General features: G+C 52.4%; 1 protein-coding gene across 2 annotated transcripts; it reads right to left on the reverse strand.

Annotated features, from left to right (window-relative positions):
* Positions 1-394: 394 nt before the first annotated feature.
* LOC123370805 lies at positions 395-20,661 on the reverse strand. 2 transcript variants are annotated; one of them, XM_045017620.1, is made up of 5 exons: positions 20,575-20,661; positions 5,958-6,006; positions 5,658-5,712; positions 3,850-3,951; positions 395-2,235 (listed from the first exon to the last, which is right to left on the reverse strand). In XM_045017620.1, the coding sequence occupies exons 1-5, from the start codon at positions 20,653-20,655 to the stop codon at positions 1,608-1,610; spliced, it is 915 nt and encodes a 304-aa protein (XP_044873555.1). In that variant the 5' UTR covers positions 20,656-20,661; the 3' UTR covers positions 395-1,607. The 2 variants fall into 2 exon arrangements, with proteins under 2 accessions (XP_044873555.1, XP_044873556.1); XM_045017621.1 differs by lacking the exon at positions 20,575-20,661 and adding an exon at positions 16,497-16,602.
* Between the last annotated feature and the right edge of the window lie 633 nt (positions 20,662-21,294).

Consider the following 21,294-nt stretch of genomic DNA (forward strand, 5'->3'; position numbering starts at 1 on the left):
TCTGGACGGGTCACCCCAGCCCGGAACACCCCCTGATTGGTCAAATCTCCTCTCGGGGCAGGCCTACGGGGGTGAAACCCATCCTGATTGGTAGAGGGCAGTGGGAGGAGTTCTTAGAGGGGTCACATGACACACTTTGCTTCCGGTCATGTGTCCGCCATGGGTGGGACTTCCAGTGACAGGTGGTTGGGGCTTAAGGGGTCAAGGAGCGGGTTTTGAGGGGTCAAGGGGAGGGGTTAGTGTTTTATTGACGGTAGGGCCCTTATACTACTACCAGACACCCTTGGAGGCCCTTGCCTTCCCAAGGGGTGGCTTTGTAAATTTAGCATCAGGTGTTCTTGAATGAGAGTCCTTGGACATTTGGGACTTCACTTTGTTCTGAAGCTTAGTGCAGGTTTTCTTGAGGCACATTAACATCCGTTTGAGAATTGGAACTTTGCTCCTTGAAGGGGATGATGTCCTAGCTCTAGAGGCCTTTGGTGACTTTGGGGGAGAACCGTCAGGACTCCCAGTTGTTTTCTCCCCAGCTTGCGAAAGCCCTGTTGTACTTGTAGCAATGGACACCATCTTTGGTTGCTTACTGGGAGCCGTTTTCCCCATTCCATCCTGCGTCTTTCTCCTGTCTGCTGGAAGGAGCCACACCACTGGCATCTTTTTGTGGTTGGATGATGCTGAGGAGTCTCCTGGAGTCCATCGCTGTGGAATTCCATGGGATCTTCCGGGCAAGTCAGCACCTGCAGAGCCAGCTGGTCTCTTCCGTTGAAGCTTACTGCACTTCTTGCAGACTCTAATTGGCAGCTGATCCCTGAAGAGCTTTGAATTCACAGTTCCATCGAGCCCATGTGGATCCATGATGTCTCGAAGACCATGCAGCTCAGCAGATGTCTCCTCCTGAGTTTTCTTACCCTTCATCTTTCCTGGATATGTCTTACGGCACTGCTGGCAGACTGAGACCTGGCCTGCCAAGGGGCGGGAGCTGCTCAACATTTCCATCAGGTGCTTCAGCTGCAGGTCGTGTGCAGCCTGCCCAGCAATGAAAGAGTCAAGGGTGGATCTTGTTAGCTGCTCAGAGCCTGGGGCCTCTGGGGCAACCTGGTGGCTTTGGGTCCTGGGATGATCTGCCCTGCCCTCACCTGCCTGTGCCCCTGGCCCCAGACAAGAGCCTTCTCCCAAGAGAACCTTCCTCTCCATGTGCAGCTCCAGCTTCTCTTCAGTCCCTTTGGTGTCGCTCACACTGGTAAGGGGCTTTCTCAACTCGCTCCTATAGAGGTGGAGTGTGGCTGTGAGCGTCTTCTCTGCTATTGCCGTCTCTCTCACGAGGGGAGCATCTCTGTGCGACTCTCTCACCATCTTTGGGAACGCCTCCATTTGGATCTCTGAGCATTTCTGAGCAATGTGATCCTGCAGCTTGACCACCACCGTGGGCACAAGCCTGGCCAGGATGGCATCAGGGGATGCCAGGATCCTGTGAGCCTTTTGAGGCAGGGGTCCAGAGGGGCAGACACATGGCTCCTGGATCACCTGTGCATGCTGAGGGCTGGTGTTGGATCTGAGGGGCTCCAGGACCTTTGCTGGAAATCCACATTTGGGCCGATCTGTGTCTAATATCAATTGCTGCTTGGTGTCCCGCTCACCCAGCAATGGCTCCCCCGGGATGGGGGTTTGTGGAGCTGGAGGCAGAAGAGCTGTGTGGGGTTTCTGGGGGGTGAGGGGTAAGCCCTGCTCATAAGAACATAAGAACATAAGAAAGGTCGTCTCTTTGTGTGCACGTGACAGTCCAGTTCCTCCAGGACTTCACAGCTTAGGAAAGGGACCCTGCTCATGTTGAACTTCACCCTGGGGTCTCTGTCTGGTGGGCGTAGAGCAGGGACGTTAGGGATCATCTTGGCCAGCGACTCTGTGTATGGGGTAGGAGCCCCCAGTTGACTCTGCAGATGCTTCTGGCGGATGTTGAAGTCTAAGCCACGGACTGACGTCTGGTCCAGACCCATGGTCTGCTCTCCCCGGTCTCGTCTGCTGTGGGCAGGAGGCCTGGTGAGAGGCTGGGCTTGGATGGGATGAGCGGATCCTTCCCAGCCCCCGACAGGCATGATCTCCCCTGTGTGGCAGAGGGGCTCTGACTGAATCATGGCGGCTTCTCTCAGGGAAAAGGAGCTGGGACTCCAGAGGGCAGGGGTGGTGGATTCCCTAGAGGAGTAGGAGAACTGGCTCATGGCAGATGTCGACACACTCGGCCTGTGGGAAAGAGCAGACAGGGACAGATGGGACATGGCTCTCCTGAGCAAAGGCAGGGCTTGGGCACAGCCTTCCAACAGTAACGCAGTGGGGCAGTGCCTAGGCATGCATTGCACACCATACCCTGACACAAGGACATCAGCTGGGTAACAAAGGACTGAGAGGGGGAGCTGGCACTCATTTTATCTAGAACGATAACCCCTTCGTCACACGCACATGTGCAGCACCTAGCACAATGGGGCCTTCAGCATGATCGGGGATCTACTGCTATTTTAATAGAAAGATTAGCTAACAACAATTGGTTTGGGGGAGGAAGATGTGAGCATGTGGGTGTAACCCTTGCCAGAGGATGTTGTGAAGGCCAAGACTATAAACTATAAAAGGAATTAGATAAATTCATCAATGGCTATTAGCTAAGGTGGGCAGGGATGGTGTCCCTAGTCTCTGTTTGTCTGAAGCTGGGAATGGGCGACAGGGGATGGATCATTTGATGATTCCCTGTTCTGGCCATTCCCTCTGCTGCACTGGCATTGGCCAGTTTTGGAAGACAGGATACTGGGCTAGATGAACCTTTGTCTGACCCAGTCTGGCTGTTCTTATGTTCTTACATTCTAACCCACTGGAAAACTGTCCTGTTCTAATGGCTGATACCCTAGAGACTAACAACTTACTATTGCTCCCAGTTAACGGAGTTTCTCCGGTGGTGGAGGTCTGTGCTATGGTCCTGAAAGTCCTGGCTGATGACTCGTGTTTAGGGTGTATCACGTGGTGTCCCACTTACTGCTTGTCTGGTGCCTACTCTGGGGATGGGATTAGCTCTCGGTGTCAATGCCCCTTCCAATTGTCGCATGTGGTCACTGTCACTCCCACAATGACCCAGACAGTTTTCCTGTTCACTGCCCTGCCGGTCCAGGCCATGCCCTCGGGGGCTGGTAGGGAAACCTGGGCCCACACTTCACACTGGGGTCCAGGCCAGGGACCCTCAACCCAGCAGTTCTGGGCTTTCCTCTCCCAGCCTGGACTGCTTCCTACTACTCCTGGTTCCCCTCCTTGCTCTGGGTGCACCAGCTCCAAACACTCCCCCTCTTCCCAGGGAGGGGCTGCCCTTTCCCAGCCGCAGCCCCTGTCTCTTGCCAGCTTCCTGGCTTTATAGGCCCCATCTGTTCCTGCCAGCTGAGCCTGCTTGGAATCAATTCCCTGCTCCCCGGCTCTTCCTGCAGGTGCACCCTGTGGAGTTAATGGGCCTGCCTGGCCACCTTAGCCCCTTCCAGTGCTATGTGGGGTGGACACCCCCTCACAGGGTGTCATTTGATTGCTTTTTCTTTCAAACACAGCACGGGCAGGTTCTTGACAGTTGCCTGCTGGCAGATATTGCCGTACGGAAGGATTTGATCCTACTCACAACCCCAACTTGTAGTCTCTGCATTTAATTTCTGATAATCCCTCACCTCACTTTCGCTGGTATCTCACCTTGGAAGCTAAAGCCTCTTAGTGACTTTTTCCCTGTTATTTTAGGATCCTGGAGTGTCTGGTTTTCCCTGCTCCCTCCTCTCTACATTCACTCTCCTCTCCCACCCAGCCCCCAGTCTGGTGCCCCCTGGTCAGTTGCCTTACGGTATCAGAACTTCATCCAGGTGTCTGGCCACGTACTGTAGCCTCCTCTCAACCAGCCTGAGGCTCTGAGCCAAGCCGAACTTCTCCAGGTGCACAGGGCAGCTGTGGAACAGAGAGAGCAGATAGCTGAGTGCAGGCCCTGCCATCGGGCCCTATTTTACCCAGAGTGGATGAACCGAAAGGCTCCCTGTCCCATTCTCCACTGAGGCAGCCTCCTCCCCTGCAATACCCAGGCCTTGGATGTTCTGGTTTGGGGTTAGCTGGATTGTTAGGTGAGCCCTGTCTAGTGCTGAGGAGGTGAGAGTGTATCCTACTGGCAGCGTGTGTGTCATGTCCCGCCCACAGAAGCTAATCAACATATAGGATAACAGTCTACTATAGCTGCCAACTAATACAGCTACCTCTTCAGCTCTAAGGGGTGTTTTATGCTGCAGAGCTGAAAGTCCAGGGTTCAAATCCTGCTGGGAACCCCTGCTGGGGGACTGGAGAAGGGGCCGTTACACAAGTGCTGCTGGATCCCTTTCACCCTACTCACTGTACCAGAAAGGCCAGCCTTCTGCCCAATCTGTCCACCTCACCTCCCTGGGGTGCTCCCAGAAAACATTTTCTCCCCCTCCCAAGAGGGGAGGATGGTCCAGTCAACACAATCTACCCCTCCACCACCACTGCCCCAGGTTAAATGAACTGTATGATGCTTGAGGAAGGGAATGACCCACGCTAATAATTGGAGATATACCAATCTCCTAGAACTGGAAGGGACCTGGAAAGTCCAGCCCCCTGCCTTCACTAGCAGGACCAATTTTTTGCCCCAAATCCCTAAGTGGCCTCCTCAAGGATTGAACTCATAACCCTGGTGTTGGTGTCATTAGGCATGACTCTAGGTAACTCAGGAGGGTGGAAAACCACAGTATCAATGAAGCCCTTCTGTAGTAGGCCTGAATGAACTAAAGTCACTCCATGTCTGACCAAAGCGCTTCCATGTTTATGTTTGAACTTTAATCGACCTAACAAGCTAGCAACATAGAATGGAATGTGTAACAGCTAGTTATCAAGTGCAACCCCACTCACACCGGTACTAGGAAATAATAATGAGGCCTGTATGCCTCTGGCTAAGGGGCAAAATAACAGATCAAAGAAATAAAACAAGATAACTGTTCACAGAAGAGTTACTAACGAGCTAAATATCAGAGGGATAGCCGTGTTAGTCTGGATCTGTAAAAGCAGCAAAGAATCCTGTGGCACCTTATAGACTAACAGTGTTTTTTGCCAAGTATGACTTAACTGCTTAATGTAATTGCTACTGCAAAGTGTATTTGCTGCATGGGAGTGAAAGGTGGGGGGAGAGGGGGAGAGGGGGGTAATGAGAATGCTTAGCTGAAATCATGTATAAGAAGGGAAAAACGGCTTGTATCTGTGTGCAGGATTTGAGATTGCTATGTCTCCCTTGCACCTTATTTGGGCTCAAATAAACTTTGTCTGCTTCTCCATCTTGGTGTGTTTATTGGAGCGAAGCACACCGGGCAATGAACCACTGTTGCTGTCCTCGGGCCTCTGTGCCGGCAACACTGGGTTTAACAGGCCAATGCTCAAACCACTGAGCTATCCCTCCCCAGTATGATGTGGGGGGGTGGATTAGAGATGGCACCTTCTGCTGGGTGGGAATGAATTGCATGAGTCTAAAGGAGAAGAGTTCCTTGCGTGGTACATAGGTCGGGGCAGGGGAGGGATTACTCGGGTGGGGGTGAATTGCATGACGCTAAAGGAGAGGACTGACCCACTGCAGATTTATGGAGGGGGGCATTGCTTACCATGTCTCTAGGGATGCACCAGCCTCCTCCAGCTCTTCCTCACAGCACCCAAAAGCTGCCAGAAGTGAGACATAAAGGAGACATTGAGCTGCTTGGGCACCCTCTGCTTCCTAGCAGCCTATTGCCCCAGATTTCAGAGGCAGCCTGTGAATGGAGCCCCAGCCAGTGCCTCTGCACGACTCTGGGCATGACTGTGCCTTCGCAGGAAGAGGGGAGGCAGGTGGGGGAATAGACCCTATTTCTCTGCTTTGCATGGGGCCTGAGTCTGCCACCGCAGCTGTGGGGTCAGGGGCTGCTTACCTTTTGGTTTCTGCTTTTTCTTTCTGTGTCTCCTCTTCCTCCGAAGAGCCTGCCACACACACAGAAAGCAGCAGGGTTAGAAGAGAACTCCTCAATAAACCTGAGAGAACAATGAGCCAGAGGTGATTGCCATGTGGGGCCAGGGGGAAGTTTTTCTTTGTGGAAGACTATTGCACTATGAGGCCTCATGGGTAGGCATTGTGCTTTCCTGTGATGCAGACAATGTAGGGCACACAGCACAACCCAAAACAGGGGGTCACTGGAACAATCCAGGGGTTGGAGAAACAGCGATTGCTGGTACCCGGAGCCTGCAGAGTTTATAAGCATTGAAGGAGAGAGCCTGCAAAGTTCTCTTTCCTGCAGAGATGACAAAACTCTGCAGGTTTTAGAATTGCAGGGTATGCAACTAACCCCAGATACCATGCACGGAATTCAGACCTTGGGGGAGAAATCCAACCTCTGGACAACAGTGTTTCCTAGATACATATTTAGGGAATGCATGCTATCGGGGTTTTAGCTGCATGCATTTGGGATGGCCATGCTACTCCTGAGTGGTGAAGCCATGAATGGGTTATGCAAATGCACCCAAACAAGTGCTGATATAACCCCAATATCATCCTTAAATGGCAGCTCTTTTACACCAAAAAACAACAACAACAGTTTGGCATGCGTTCAGCCCACTTGCCTGGGAGCTGCAAAGTTTCTTGAAGGTAAACCGCACTGCTTGCAGCTTAACTAGCCAGGTATTCCTTTCACAGGCTAGATCTTTCTCGCCTGGGCTCAGCCCCTGTCCCCCTCCCCCACAGTTTAGTTCCTTTATTTCTCCAGGTGTTTTCAGCAGTCTTCCTTTTGGGTCAGGGAGGTGGTGGAGAAGAGCCTAGATTAACTCCCTTCCAAGCCTTAAATAGGATTTGGCTATGACAGGAATCCTTTGTCTCCCAGTTTGACCCCTCACTCCCTCCTAGTGGAAAAATACCACCAGTCCCAAATGATGTCCATCTGAGGGAACTGAGATTGTTTAGTCCGCAGAAGAGAAGAATGGGGGGCGGGATTTGATAGCCGCTTTCAACTACCTGAAAGGGGGTTCCAAAGAGGATGGATCTAGACTGTTCTCAGTGGTGGCAGATGACAGAACAAGGAGCAATGGTCTCAAGTTGCAGTGGGGGAGGTTTAGGTTGGATATTAGGAAAAAACTTTTTCACTAGGTGTGACGAAGTGGGACTGTTCGTACTGGGGGCTGGGAATGCTGGGTACAGATCTTAAGTATCTAGCAAAGCAAAAGGCCAGTACAACCGAATGCCTGACACTCTGTCTCCTAGCAACTGATGGCCTGGGCACCTCCCCTGCAAAGGTGCAACTAAAGGTGTTGGAGACAAAGGGGTCAGGTGACCTCCTGGCCCTGGAAAGAAGCTGAGCAGAAAGGAGGGGCCGGAGGGGGTTGGGCAGACTGGAGCTGGCTGGGGAAAGGAGGGAAGCAGAGACAGGGCTCTGATCCCCAATGGGGGCTGTGGGGCTCCTGGGGCAAGATGGACCTAACCGGGGGGATCCTGTTATCTGTGCCTGCAAGACCTGTGTTGGACTGTGTTCCTGTCGTCTAAATAAACCTTCTGCTTTACTGGCTGGCTGAGAGTCCTGGTGAATCGGCAGGGAGCCCGGGGGTGCAGGGCCTGACTCCCCCACACTCCGTGGCAACTGGTGTTAGCGGTGGGATCTACTGCACCCCGTGGATGGCGCTTCCTGCAATAAGTGACTGGGGAGCAGTAAAACGAAGGGGGATTAACCCCTGGGAGAGTGTGACCAGAGAGAAGGACTTTGCAGTAACAGGGTCCCCCGGGGGATCGCAGCGAGCGGTCCCAGGGGCGGAGGAGTCTGCAGCTCGACCCTGGCAGAGAGGTGGTGACCTCAAGGACTGGCACACTAGGGGTCCCCCTAGAACCCATGGGGAGCGGCGAACACCCCGGCCTGCGAGTGGCCAGCAGGAAGATGTATGCCAAGCAGCGCAAGTGTGACCTGGTGGAGCTGTGCAAGCGGAGGGGGCTGCACAGTGAAGCTCACCAAGGACCAGCTGATTGCCCAGCTGGAGGACGAAGATCGCATGACTGAACCGATCCCTGTCTCTGAGGGAAACAGCCTGGCAGAGGCAGCGCAGGCACCAGTGTCTGTCCCCGCTGGGAGTGGTCAGCCGGCCGCTGAGGGCTTCCCGAGACCCCCCACCCCTAGGCCTAGGGGGAGAGGGAGGAGGAGCCCAGCGGCTACCGAGGGCACCGTGACCCCCCCCGGCCAGCAGGGGATCAGCCTGGCGAAGCTCACCCCCCAGCAAGGGATCGTCCCGGCGACGCTCGGCCTCCGTGGAGCGCAGGCGGCTGGACTGGGAGAGAGAGATAAAACTGAGAGAGCTGGAGGATCGTGAGAAACAGAGGGAACATGAGGAGAGACAAAGCCAGCGTGAGCGGGAGGAGAAGGAAAACCAGCGTAAACACGAGGAGAACCAGCGCCAGCAGGAACGGGAGGAGAAGGAGAAGCAACGTAAACATGAGCTGGAACTGGCCCAGCTGAACAACAGTAAGGCCCCGGCTGCGTTGAGTGAGGGGGGGACCCAAGCCTACAAAGAGCTTTGATAAGAGCTTCCTGGCCCGGCGTAAGGAGGGGGAGGACATAGATACCTTCCTGACGGCCTTTGAGAACGCCTGCGAGCTGCACCGGGTTGACCCTGCAGACAGGATCTCGTTTCTCACCCCCTTACTGGACTCCACCACCATGGAGGTGTACAGCCGAATGAAAGGGGCGGAGGCGGGGGACTACAACCTGTTCAAAGAGGCCCTGCTCCGTGAGTTTGGGCTGACCCCGGAGATGTACCGGAAGAGGTTCCGGAGTCAACATAAGTCCTGGGAGGTCACATACCTACAACTGGTCAACCGGGCGCAGGGATATGCCCGCAAGTGGACAGCTGGGGCCCAAACTAAAGAGGACCTGCTTGACCTATTCATACTGGAGCACCTGTATGAGCAGTGCCTGTCTGACCTGAGGCTGTGGTTGATGGACCAGAAGCCGGAGAACCCGCAGCATGCAGGCCAGCTGGCCGACCAATACATGGACAGTCGGGCAGGGGATAATAGGGAGGCGTCTCGAAAGAGCAGGTCTGCCTCAACACAGAGAGAGAGTCACCATGGGACCTCCCAGAAGGGGCCGAGGGAGAGCCCCCACCAAAGGGAAACATCCGGCATCAGGTCCAGCCGTCCCACTCGAGGGGACCCACGAGACATGGGCTGCTATCACTGTAGCCAACGAGGCCACATACGGTGCCCCAAGCTCCGGGACAAACTGAGCAGACCAACCCCACACCAGGTCAACTTGGTAGATACCCAGCCGGATGAGGGGCAGCGTTCGCAGGAAAGGGGGGCTGGCCGCGTACCACCTGCAAAGGAGGGAGGGGGGCCCCGGGTCGGCCCCTCCGAGGGGCTGGATGCTCCCGGCCCTGAGTTTTGGGTTTACAGGGTGGGCACGGGGGTAGCCCTCCGGAAAGAGTGCCTTGTTCCCCTGGAGGTAGACGGGAGGGAGGTCACTGGGTACTGGGACACGGGCGCAGAGGTAACACTGGCCCGGCCCGGGGTGGTGGCCCCAGATCGGATGGTGCCCAACACCTTCCTGACCCTGAGAGGTGTGAGTGGGACCCCATTCAAGGTGCCCGTGGCGAGGGTACACCTGAAGTGGGGGGCCAAGGAGGGCCCCAAGGACGTGGGGGTACATCCCCATTTGCCCACAGAGGTGCTAATGGGGGGGACCTCGAGGACTGGCCTAGCAACGCCCGGGGTGCCCTGGTCATGACCCGTAGTCAGAGTCGGCGCAGGGCACTGCACCGACAACGGGGAGGGTACTCGGCCCGAGGTGCAGGGCCCTGACCTGGTGGGGAGGGAACGCCCACGGACACAGTTCAGAGAGGCTGCGGCCTCAGACCCAGCCGGTGAGAGAGAGCAGGTCCCCATCCCTGTCCCAGCTGCTGAGTTCCAGGCCGAGGTGCAGAAAGATCCCTCCTTGCGGAAGATAAGGGATCTGGCCGACCTCAGTGGGGGACAGACCATGGGGGGAGGTGGCCGGAAAAGGTTCTTGTGGGAGAAGGGGTTCCTGTACCGAGAATGGGCTCCCCCAGGGAAAATGGAGTCAGGGGGGATCAGGAGGCAGCTGGTGGTTCCCCAGAAGTATCGCCGCCAGCTGCTGTGCCGGGCCCATGACATCCCCCTCGCAGGCCACCAGGGAGCCTGGCGTACCCAGCAGCGGCTGCTACAAAACTTTTACTGGCCTGGGGTCTTTACCCATGTCCGGCAGCACTGCCGCTCCTGTGACCCCTGCCGGGGGGGGGCGGGGGAGGAAGGCCTGGGACAGGGGGAAAATGCCTGTAGGACCCTTGCCCAGCACAGAGGAGACTTTCCAGAGGGGGACCAGGGTCAAAAGGGGGGCTCTAAACCAAGAGAGCCCGAAGCGCAGCCCCTCAGCCTGGAACGTGGGGAGAAGCCCCCAGCCCAGCTTGAACCCCAGGGGTACTGGGGTGGGGAAAGGGCACGAGCTGCATAAGCCTTCTCAGCTGCAGACTGCGAGCGCCCTCGAGTCCCCCCGACCTAAAGCGGGGCAGGAAACTGGAATGGCCTGGGGTAACGCTTCCCCCATTACTGGCGGGGCCCTGGGGCCTCTGTGGGAATGTAGGTGGGTTCGAACTTCCCCAGGTCACTGGCTGGAGTGACCCCGCTCAGTTCGGTCTCGAAGCGGGGAGAGGTGTGACGAAGTGGGACTGTTCGTACTGGGGGCTGGGAATGCTGGGTGCAGATCTTAAGTATCTAGCAAAGCAAAAGGCCAGTGCAACCGAATGCCTGACACTCTGTCTCCTAGCAACTGATGGCCTGGACACCTCCCCTGCAAAGGTGCAACTAAAGGTGTTGGAGACAAAGGGGTCAGGTGACCTCCTGGCCCGGGAAAGGAGTGAGCAGAGAGGAGGGGCCGGAGGGGGTTGGGCAGACTGGAGCTGGCTGGGGAAAGGAGGGAAGCAGAGACAGGGCTCTGATCCCCAATGGGGGCTGTGGGGTTCCTGAGGCCCCAAGATGGACCTAACCGGGGGGATCCTGTTATCTGTGCCTGCAAGACCTGTGTTCCTGTCGTCTAAATAAACCTTCTGCTTTACTGGCTGGCTGAGAGTCCTGGTGAATCGGCAGGGAGCCCGGGGGTGCAGGGCCTGACTCCCCCACACTCCGTGGCAACTCTAGGAGGGTGGTGAAGCACTGGAATGGGTTACCTAGGGAGGTGGTGGAATCTCCTTCCTTAGAGGTTTTTAAGGGCAGGCTTGACAAAGCCCTGGCTGGGATGATTTAGTTGGGAATTGGTCCTGCTTTGAGCAGGGGGTTGGACTAGATACCTCCTGGGGTCCTTCCAACCCTGTCCTTCTATGATTCTATGAGGTGACATGATCACATGTCGCTGCAGTGTCAAAGCAGCATCCCATGAAACTTCTCAGGAAGGAGGAAGATTACTATCTTTCAAGTCCTATTGTCTTTCCTAATGGCCCATCCAGGCTGATTGCCCACTGTTTGGGGGCATTCCCCCAGTGCAAGCACTTTTGTAATTTATACAGAGCCCATATTCCTAACTTCTGATACAGAAATCATAGAATCATAGAATCATAGAATCTCAGGGTTGGAAGGGACCTCAGGAGGTCATCTAGTCCAACCCCCTGCTCAAAGCAGGACCAAACCCAACTAAATCATCCCAGCCAGGGCTTTGTCAAGCCTGACCTTAAAAGCCTCTAAGGAAGGAGATTCCACTACCTCCCTAGGTAACCCATTCCAGTTCTTCACCACCCTACTAGTGAAAAAGTTTTTCCTAATATCCAACCTAAACCTCCCCCTCTGCAACTTGAGACCATTACTCCTTGTTCTGTCATCTTCTACCACTGAGAACAGTCTAGATCCATCCTCTTTGGAACCCCCTTTCAGGTAGTTGAAAGCAGCTATCAAATCCCCCCTCATTCTTCTCTTCTGCAGACTAAACAATCCCAGTTCCCTCAGCCTCTCCTCATAAGTCATGTGCTCCAGCCCCCTAATCATTTTTGTTGCCCTCCGCTGGACTCTCTCCAATTTATCCACATCCTTCTTGTAGTGTGGGGCCCAAAACTGGACACAGTACTCCAAATGAGGCCTCACCAGTGCTGAGTAGAGGGGGATGATCACATCCCTCGATCTGCTGGAAATGCCCCTACATATACAACCCAAAATGCCATTAGCCTTCTTGGCAACAAGGGCACACTGTTGACTCATATTCAGCTTTTCGTCCACCGTAACCCCTAGGTCCTTTTCTGCAGAACTGCTGCCCAGCCATTCGGTCCCTAGTCTGTAGCAGTGCATGGGATTCTTCCGTCCTAAGTGCAGGACTCTGCACTTGTCCTTGTTGAACCTCATCATATTTCTTTTGGCCCAATCCTCTAATTTGTCTAGGTCCCTCTGTATCCTATCCCTACCCTCCAGCGTATCAACCACTCCTCCCAGTTTAGTGTCATCTGCAAACTTGCTAAGGGTGCAGTCCACACCATCCTCCAGATCGTTAATGAAGATATTGAACAAAACCGGCCCCAGCACCGACCCCTGGGGCACTCCACTTGATACCGGCTGCCATCTAGACATGGAACCATTGATCACTACCCGTTGAGCCCGACCATCTAGCCAGTTTTCTATCCACCTTACCGTCCATTCATCCAGCCCAGACTTCTTTAACTTGCTGGCAAGAATACTGTGGGAGACTGTATCAAAAGCTTTGCTAAAATCCAGAAATAGTACATCCACTGCTTTCCCCTCATCCACAGAGCCGGTTATCTCGTCATAGAAGGCAATTAGGTTAGTCAGGCATGACTTGCCCTTGGTGAATCCATGCTGACTGTTCCTGATCACTTTCCCCTCCTTTAAGTGGTTCAGGATTGATTCCTTGAGGACCTGTTCCATGATTTTTCCAGGGACTGAGGTGAGTCTGACTGGCCTGTAGTTCCCTGGATCTTCCTTCTTCCCTTTTTTAAAGATGGGCACTACATTAGCTTTTTTCCAGTCATCCGGGACCTCCCCCGATCGCCATGATTTTTCAAAGATAATGGCCAATGGTTCTGCAATCTCATCGGCCAACTCCTTTAGCACCCTCGGATGCAGCGCATCCGGCCCCATGGACTTGTGCTCGTCCAGCTTTCCTAAATAGCCCCGAACTACTTCTTTCTCCACAGAGAGCTGGTCACCTCCTCCCCATACCGTGCTGCAGAGTGCAGCTGTCTGGGAGCTGACCTTGTCTGTGAAGACAGAGGCAAAAAAAGCATTGAGTACACTAGCTTTCTCCACATCCTCTGTCACTAGGTTCCCTCCCTCATTCAGCAAGGGGCCCACACTTTCCTTGACTTTCTTCCTGTTGCTAACATACCTAAAGAAACCCTTCTTGTTACTCCTAACATCTCCGGCTAGCTGCAACTCCAAGTGTGATTTGGCCTTCCTGATTTCACACCTGCATGCCTGAACAATACTTTTATACTCCTCCCTGGTTATTTGTCCAATCTTCCACTTCTTGTAAGCTGTTCTTTTGTGTTTAAGACGAGCAAGGATTTCACTGTTAAGCCAAGCTGGTCGCCTGCCATATTTACTTCTCTTCCTACACATCGGGATGGTTTGTTCCTGCAACCTCAATAAGGTTTCTTTGAAATACAGCCAGCTTTCCTCGACTCCTTTCCCCGTCATGTTATTCTCCCAAGGGACCTTGCCCATCAGTTCCCTGAGGGAGTCAAAGTCTGCTTTTCTGAAGTCCAGGGTCTCTGTTCTACTGCTTTCCCTTTTTCCTTGTGTCAGGATCCTGAACTCGACCATCTCATGGTCACTGCCCCCAGGTTCCCATCCACTATTGCTTCCTCTACTATTTCTTCCCTGTTTGTGAGCAGCAGGTCAAGAAGAGCTTTTCCCCTAGTTGGTTCCTCCAGCACTTGCACCAGGAAATTGTCCCCTACACTTTCCAGAAACTTCCTAGATTGCCTGTGCACTGCTGTGTTGCTCTCCCAGCAGATATCGGGGTGATTAAAGTCACCCATGAGAACCAGGGCCTGTGATCTAGCAACTTCTGTTAGTTGCTGGAAGAAAGCCTCGTCCACCTCATCCCCCTGGTCCGGTGGTCTGTAGCAGACTCCCACCACGACATTACCCTTGTTGTTCATACTTCTAAATTTAATCCAGAGACACTCAGGTTTTTCTGCAGTTTCATACCGGAGCTCTGAGCACTCATACTGCTCTCTTACGTACAACGCAACTCCCCCACCTTTTCTGCCCTGCCTGTCCTTCCTGAACAGTTTATATCCATCCATGACAGTACTCCAATCATGTGAGTTATCCCACCAAGTCTCTGTTATTCCAATTACATCATAATTCCCTGACTGTGCCAGGACTTCTAGTTCTCCCTGCTTGTTCCCCAGGCTTCTTGCATTAGTGTATAGGCATTTAAGATATCTCGCTGATTGTCCCGCTTTCTTGGTCTGAGACAGGAGTCCTCCCCTCTTGTAATCTCCTGCTTGTGCTTCCTCCCGGTATCCCACATCCCCACTTACCTCGGGGCTTTGGTCTCCTTCCCCCGGTGAACCTAGTTTAAAGCCCTCCTCACTAGGTTAGCCAGCCTGCTTGCAAAGATGCTCTTCCCTCTCTTCGTGAGGTGGAGCCCGTCTCTGCCTAGCAATCCTTCTTCTTGGAAGACCATCCCATTGTCAAAGAATCCAAACCCTTCTCTCCGACACCATCTGCGTAGCCATTCGTTGATTTCCACGATTCGACGGAAATGATACATCCATACAGATAGGATAATCCCATTCAGTAAATCAGAACCTTTCCAATGATATCTCACATAACCCATCTTGCATAAAACATACCTTAGTTATGCCATATTCATAGAACAATATTTCTATGAAGAATATGGGGCATAATGTCACAGGGGTGAAGAAGCATGTGGACAAGGGCGATCCAGTGGATATAGTGTACCTGAACTTTCAGAAAGCCTTTAACAAGTTCCCTCATCAAAGGTTCTTAGGCAAAGTAAGTTGTCATGGGATAAGAGGGAAGGTCTTCACATGGACCAGTAACTGGTTTAAAGATAGGAAACCAAAGGTAGGAATAAATGGTGAGTTTATGAAGAGAGATAAATAGCAAGGTCCCCCAACAATCCGTACTGGGACCAGAGTTGATCAACATATACATAAATGATCTAGAAAAGGGGGGAAACAGTGAAGTGGCCAGATTTGCAGATGATACAAAACTAAAGATCGTGAAATCCAAATCTGAATAGGCCCTCCTTGTTCCCAGATGTATAACTCTGTGTTGGGCTGTGTGAAAATGCATTTTGTTTGAATGGGCTCCATTTGCCAAACCAACTCTCCGGAACTCTCTGTATGACTGCCCTGTCCTCATCGTTATTTACCATTCTGCCAATCTTTGTGTCATCAGTACATTTTTATCAGCAGCAATTTTGTATTTACTTCCAAGTCATTGAAAAAATGTTGAATAGCCTCAGACCTAGTACTGATCCCTGCAGAGCCCCATTAGAAAAACCCTCATTCGAGGAGCCCTTTGACAATTACTTTTTAAGATCTCTCAGTTAGCCATTAGCCTGTTCTCAATCCCTTTAACCTGTGCTCCATTGATATTGTATAGTGCTGATTTTTAATCCAAATGTCCTGCGGTACTTGTATGCATAAACAGGGGAATCTCAAGTTGGAGGAGAGAGGTTATTTTACCTCTGTATTTGGCACTGGTGCAACCACTGCTGGAATCCTGTGTCCAGTTCTGGTGTCTAACATTCAGGAAGGATGTTGCTAAATTGCAGAGGGTTCAGAGAAGAGCCATAAGAATGATTAAAGGATTAGAAAACATGCCTTGTAGTGATAGACTTTAGGAGCTCAGTCAATGTCGCTTAAAGAGGTTAAGGGTGGTTTGAGGAAAAGTCTATAAATACCTACCTGGGGAAGAAACAATTCAATCTAGCAGAGAAGGTCTAACATGTCCAATGGCTGGAAGTTGAAACTAGACAAATTCAGACTGGAAAGAAGGCGTCCATTTTTAACAGTGAGAGGAATTAACCATTGGAACAATTGACCAAGATCGTGGTGGATTGATTCTCCATCACTGGCAATTTTTAAAATCAAGATTGGACATTTTAATAAAAGGTTTGCAGTAGGCATTATTGTGTGGAAGTTCTTTGGCCTGAGTTAGACAGGAGGATCAGACTAGAAGATCCCAATGGGCCAATCTTGCCTTGGAATCTATGAAAAACAACACCTTACACAAGTCTAAGTTTGTTACATCTATGTTTGACATGGCCCATTTTCCATAAAGCATTGTTAACCTGCTTTAAATATATTCCCGTCCTTTAATTCTTTATTGATTGATTCCCATATCAGTTTGATCCGAGCCTGCTGATTGAAAAATACTTATGTTTGGTTCCTGCATTCAGCTGGCATCAATCCAGCTTTTCTATCTCTCTAGGAGTCTCACTTACCTCAGATCTGGCAAGCCTCAGCACAGCATAAAAGACTACAAAGAGCAGACAGAGGAGGAGTGAACTCATTTCCCCGGGCTCAGGCACTAAGACACTCTCAATACAGGCACTCTCAAAGCAGCAATAAGTACCCAGGCTACACCTGAGGGCAGGTTGCTGCTCTGGCACCAGGCAGGCGCTGATGTCATCTCTAGGTCACAATGGGGCTGCCCTCCTGCAATCTCCCGCTAGTCTGTGAGGTGTCAATGCTGTACTTAGATCAGGAGATGGGATGGGGCAACCGCCCAAGTGGGCTGAGCTCAGAATAAGGCAGGAGAGAGGGCATCAGGTTTCCCAGGAAAACCCTGGGTCTTTTCCGAGCTCTATGATTCTCAAGCCCTTAGGCAAGGGACATTTTTTCCCTACTTGTGGGAACTCCTAAAACCCTTGTGACTGAGGCAGAATCTCCCAGCCTGAAGTGAGAAGCAGCCCTGAAGTGATTCTCTAGTGCTACCAGTGCAGAAAAACATTCATGGTATCGCCAACCCAAGCATTCCAACACCATGAGCTGGGCCCCACCAAAATCATGAGATTGGCTTCAAAATAATGAGATCTTCAAAAACATTCATCTGGGGACCTCTTCATTTGCCTTCTGGTATCTGAGCCGCTAGGGTGCACTCAATTCATGTTCTCCAGCTTCTCTTTGCAACCACGAGGGCTTAAAATTGGCTAACAAATAAAATAAAATAAAGAGCAGAGATTCTCAGATAAATCACTTGACTCCAGCAGTGGGCGCTTTAAGAAAAGCACCCTATATCATAAGATAATAAAGAGCCCTACCTCTTATCTAACATGTTCAATCAGTAGATCTCAAAGCACGTTACAAAGGAGGTCTGTAGCATTAGCCCCCTTTTCGAGATGGGAAATTGAGGCACAGAGAAGAGCAGTGACTTGCCTAAGGTCACCCAGGAAGACAATAGCAGAGCCAGGACTAGCACTTAAGTCTCCTGAGTTCCATCTAGTTCTCTATCCACTAGGCCACAGTGCATTTGAAGTAAGGGATCATAGTCAATACATTCCTGTAATGGTTATTTTGGGCTCTTCCAATACCGTCGTTATTGAAGTTACACATTTTGACCTGTGGTCTGTGCTGGTACAGGGGCATCCTTGTTAAAATGAGTTTCTCACAGCAGGTTGCATCTGAGTTCTTGTTAGGCCTGAACACAAGTTAACTGGACCATGTCTCCGATGTCCCCATGGGAAAGTTTAAAAGCCATTGAAGGCCTTGCAGTGCACTGACATACTGGGATTTTCAGAAAGCCTTTGACAAGGTCCCTCAGCAAAGGCTCTTAAGCAAAGTAAGCTGTCATGGGATAAGAGGAAGGGTCCTCTCAAGGATCAGTAACTGGCAGAACCATAGGAAACAAAGCGTAGGAATACTGCATGCAGATGTGATCTCCCCATCTCAAAAAAGATACTTGGAATTGGAAAAGGTTCAGAAAAGGGCAACAAAAATGATTAGGGGTGTGGAACAGCTTGCATAGGAGGAGAGATTAATAAGACTGGGACTTTTCATCTTAGAAAAGACAACTACAGGGGATATGATAGACGTCTACAAAATCATGATTTGTGTGGAAAAAGTAAATAAGGAAGTGTTATTTACTCCTTCTCAGAACAGAAGAACTAGGGGTCACCACATGAAATGAATAGGCAGCAGGTCGAAAAGAAACAAAAGGAAGTATTTCTTCACACAATGCACTGTCAACTCCTTGCCAAAGAATGTTGGGAAGCCAAGACTATAAGAGGATTCAAAAAAGAACTAGATAATTTAATGAAAGATAGGTCCATCAATGGCTATTAGCCAAGATGGGCAGGGATGCCCCACCATGCTCTGAGGGTCTCTAGGTTCTGTTTACCAGAAATTGGAAATGGATGACAGGGGATGGATCACTTGATGATTCTCTGTTCTGGTCATTCCCTCTGAAACACCTGGCATTGGCCACTGTCGGAAGACCGGATACTGGGCTAGATGGACCTTTGGTCTGACCCAGTGTGGCCATTCTTATGTTACAGCTGTTCAGCCTCCTTGATACCTGTGATGTCATAATCCTGCTCAGTTCTCCAGTCTTCCATGGAGTCTGGATGGAAAGACAGGGTAGATGTCACCTAGTGAGCTGGGCCTGTAAGAGCAACCAGTGTTCAGGCAGAGAGGGGCTCCTGGGAGAGCAGAGTCAGGGCTCCGTTAAAGAGCCAGAGACAAGGGCCTGGCCTGAGTGTAACCCACCAAACTTTGATTACACCCGTACCCGTAATAATTCCATTGTATTGCAGGGACAGTGAGCAGGTTCAGTCTGTTCTGACAGCGGAACTCCCACCTGTGGAGACCACCACAAATATGCAAATTGGGACAGTTGGGGATGCCAGTAGCCTGAGTTGCTCCGATGTGGAGGAAAGACACCACAGTGTAGTAAAGCTGCTCAAACTAAACAAAAAAAATCCTTCTGTTGATAAGACGACAATCCGTGGGTTAACTAAGACGCCTCATAAATCGAAACATGCTCTTATCATTACAGCAATACAGCACATACCAGTCAAAGAAAAATAACAGTATCTAACATACAGATTTCTTCAGTACTGAAAGGTACACGGGCCACTAATCCTATGCATTGAAAGCATGCGCTGCTTATTTGGCATTTATGTCCTCACACCCTCCTGAGCTGACCAAGCAGCAAGCACTCTGTTCTTTGAATAGGCTGGGATCCTTCTCCTGGCAGTTATCTGCTTGCTGCAGGTAGCCAAAGCAGGCCTGCGAACATCAGCCCTCGGGGAAGAGATCTTCAGCGCCCTTCCAATATGGCAGTCTCTCTCTGGTGCTGGCTGAACTGGCGGAACTGGAGGTTCAAATCAAGTCTCTGGAGTACATCCACAGCAGGGATCGGCCATCAGTGCTATGTTTAGATGGAGTTGAGGCATCAGCCTTTTATAATCTCTTGCCAAAAGATTAGGCACATTGTTCATTTTTACAGTTCTTGGTAATAGCAGCACATTAGATACAAAAATTACCATTAGCAATAACAACAAATTCATTGCAAGTGTCCATTTACAATCATTTTTGCTATGCCACACCTTTGGCTCAATACCATGTGCTTGGGGCGGCACCTTGGGAGGGGGCGTCGATCGGGGTTTGTTTTTGTTGTTTTTGGTTTGGCCAGGCGGCACTGGGGGGGGCGGGGACTTGGGCGGTGCGATGCGATGCTGGGGGGCGGGAACTTGGGCGGTGCTGGGAGGGCGGGGACTTGGGCGGCGCGACGGGACGCTCGGGGGGCGGGGACTTGGGCGGTGCGACGGGACGCTCGGGGGCGGGGACTTGGGCGGCGTGACGTGACGCTCGGGGGCGGGGACTTGGGCGGCGCGACATGACGCTCGGGGGGGTGGGGACTTGGGCGGCACGACGCTCGGGGGGGCGGGGACTTGGGCGGCGCGACGCGACGCTCGGGGGCGGGGACTTGGGCGGCGCAACGCGACGCTCAGGGGGGGCGGGGACTTGGGCGGTGCGACGCAACGCTCGGGGAGGGGTCGGGCGGCGCTCTTTTTTTTTGCTTGGGGCGGCAGAAATGTTAGAGCCGGCCCTGGGCAGGATCCCCAACTGACCAAACCCAAATATCTGTCCTGGATTCCCCCTTTCTCCCCACACCTCTTGCCTGCCCTCTCCCTGGCCGGCTGGGAGGCCAGGGACCCGGAAAGCTTGTGGCTTTGGGCGGGAGCTGGGAGGGTTTGTTCAGCTTCCCCCAGTGTAGGGAAATACCTGGCCAGAGCCGGCTTAGTGCCAGGGGTGCCAGGAACCCTGGGACCACGAGGGAGAGCCCTGGCATTTCGAGCACTAGCCGGTGGTCGGAGCAGTAAGGAACAACCAATGAATGGAGCCACGAGCTCTGTCTGTGGCCCTGTCTCTCTCTGTGGGTGTGCCCCATCAGCCCAACAGGGCCTGGTCAGAACAGGGGGCCTCGGGCCCTCCCTTCCATGGGGCTGTGTCCAGGCAAGCTCTGCTGAGAGCGCAGGACAGCTTGCGGCTGAGGGGGGTTGGGGAGGGTCCTCCTACCATCCTGCTTCTCCAGGAGAAGCTGTGCTGAGTCACCATGGCCACCCAGATGACCGGGACCAGAAGGACGCAGGTGTACATCACCCAGGAGCTGTCCCAGCAGGCACAGAACCAGCTCTACATGATCCCCACTACCGCGTCAAACATGCTGGGAAGGACGGTCTGGACGCGCACTGGGGGTGGAGATGCTACACTCCCTGCTGCTGCTGTGGCTGGATCTCTCCTGAGGGGCTGTTTGTTCCAGTGACGCATCATAAAGGGCCAGGACCAGGCGGGTCCTGACATCACAAAAGGACTGCAGGCATCAGAGGTGGGCAAGACCCTGGCTCCCTGCAGTCCCTCCCCAGCACCCCATGAAGGTACTTAGAGACTGTGACTGAGTCACCCCGTAACCTTCTCTTCATTAAGCAAAAGAGATTGAGCTCCTGAGTCTCTCACTAGGCGGCAGGGTTTCTAACCTTTGAATCAGTCTTGAGGCTTTTTTCTGACTTCTCTTTCATTGATAACATCCTTCTGGAAGGGCATTCACCAGCATAAGCCCTTGGAGAATGGCATTAAATTGGAGTAACACCACAGTGAATCAGGCAGGCGCTGTGAGGCTCTGGATGGGACTGGTCCCCAGACCGGGTGTCTGTCTGTCAACATCCACCGGCCAATGTCAGAAGACGAGATACTGAGCTAGATGGACCTTTGGTCTGACCCAATATGGCCGTTCTTATG

Source organism: Mauremys mutica, chromosome 5, assembly GCF_020497125.1.
Source record: "Mauremys mutica isolate MM-2020 ecotype Southern chromosome 5, ASM2049712v1, whole genome shotgun sequence".
Taxonomy (NCBI): domain Eukaryota; kingdom Metazoa; phylum Chordata; order Testudines; family Geoemydidae; genus Mauremys; species Mauremys mutica.

Excerpts from the sequence above, each read along its gene's own strand:
- LOC123370805 (XM_045017620.1), bottom strand. The coding sequence starts at position 20,655 with ATGTACACCTGCGTCCTTCTGGTCCCGGTCATCTGGGTGGCCATGGTG. Across the intron at positions 5,713-5,957 it reads GAAAAAGCAGAAACCAAAAG|CTTTTGGGTGCTGTGAGGAA; the intron begins GTAAGCAGCCCC and ends CACTTCTGGCAG. Across the intron at positions 3,952-5,657 it reads GGTGCATCCCTAGAGACATG|CTGCCCTGTGCACCTGGAGA; the intron begins GTAAGCAATGCC and ends TCTGTTCCACAG.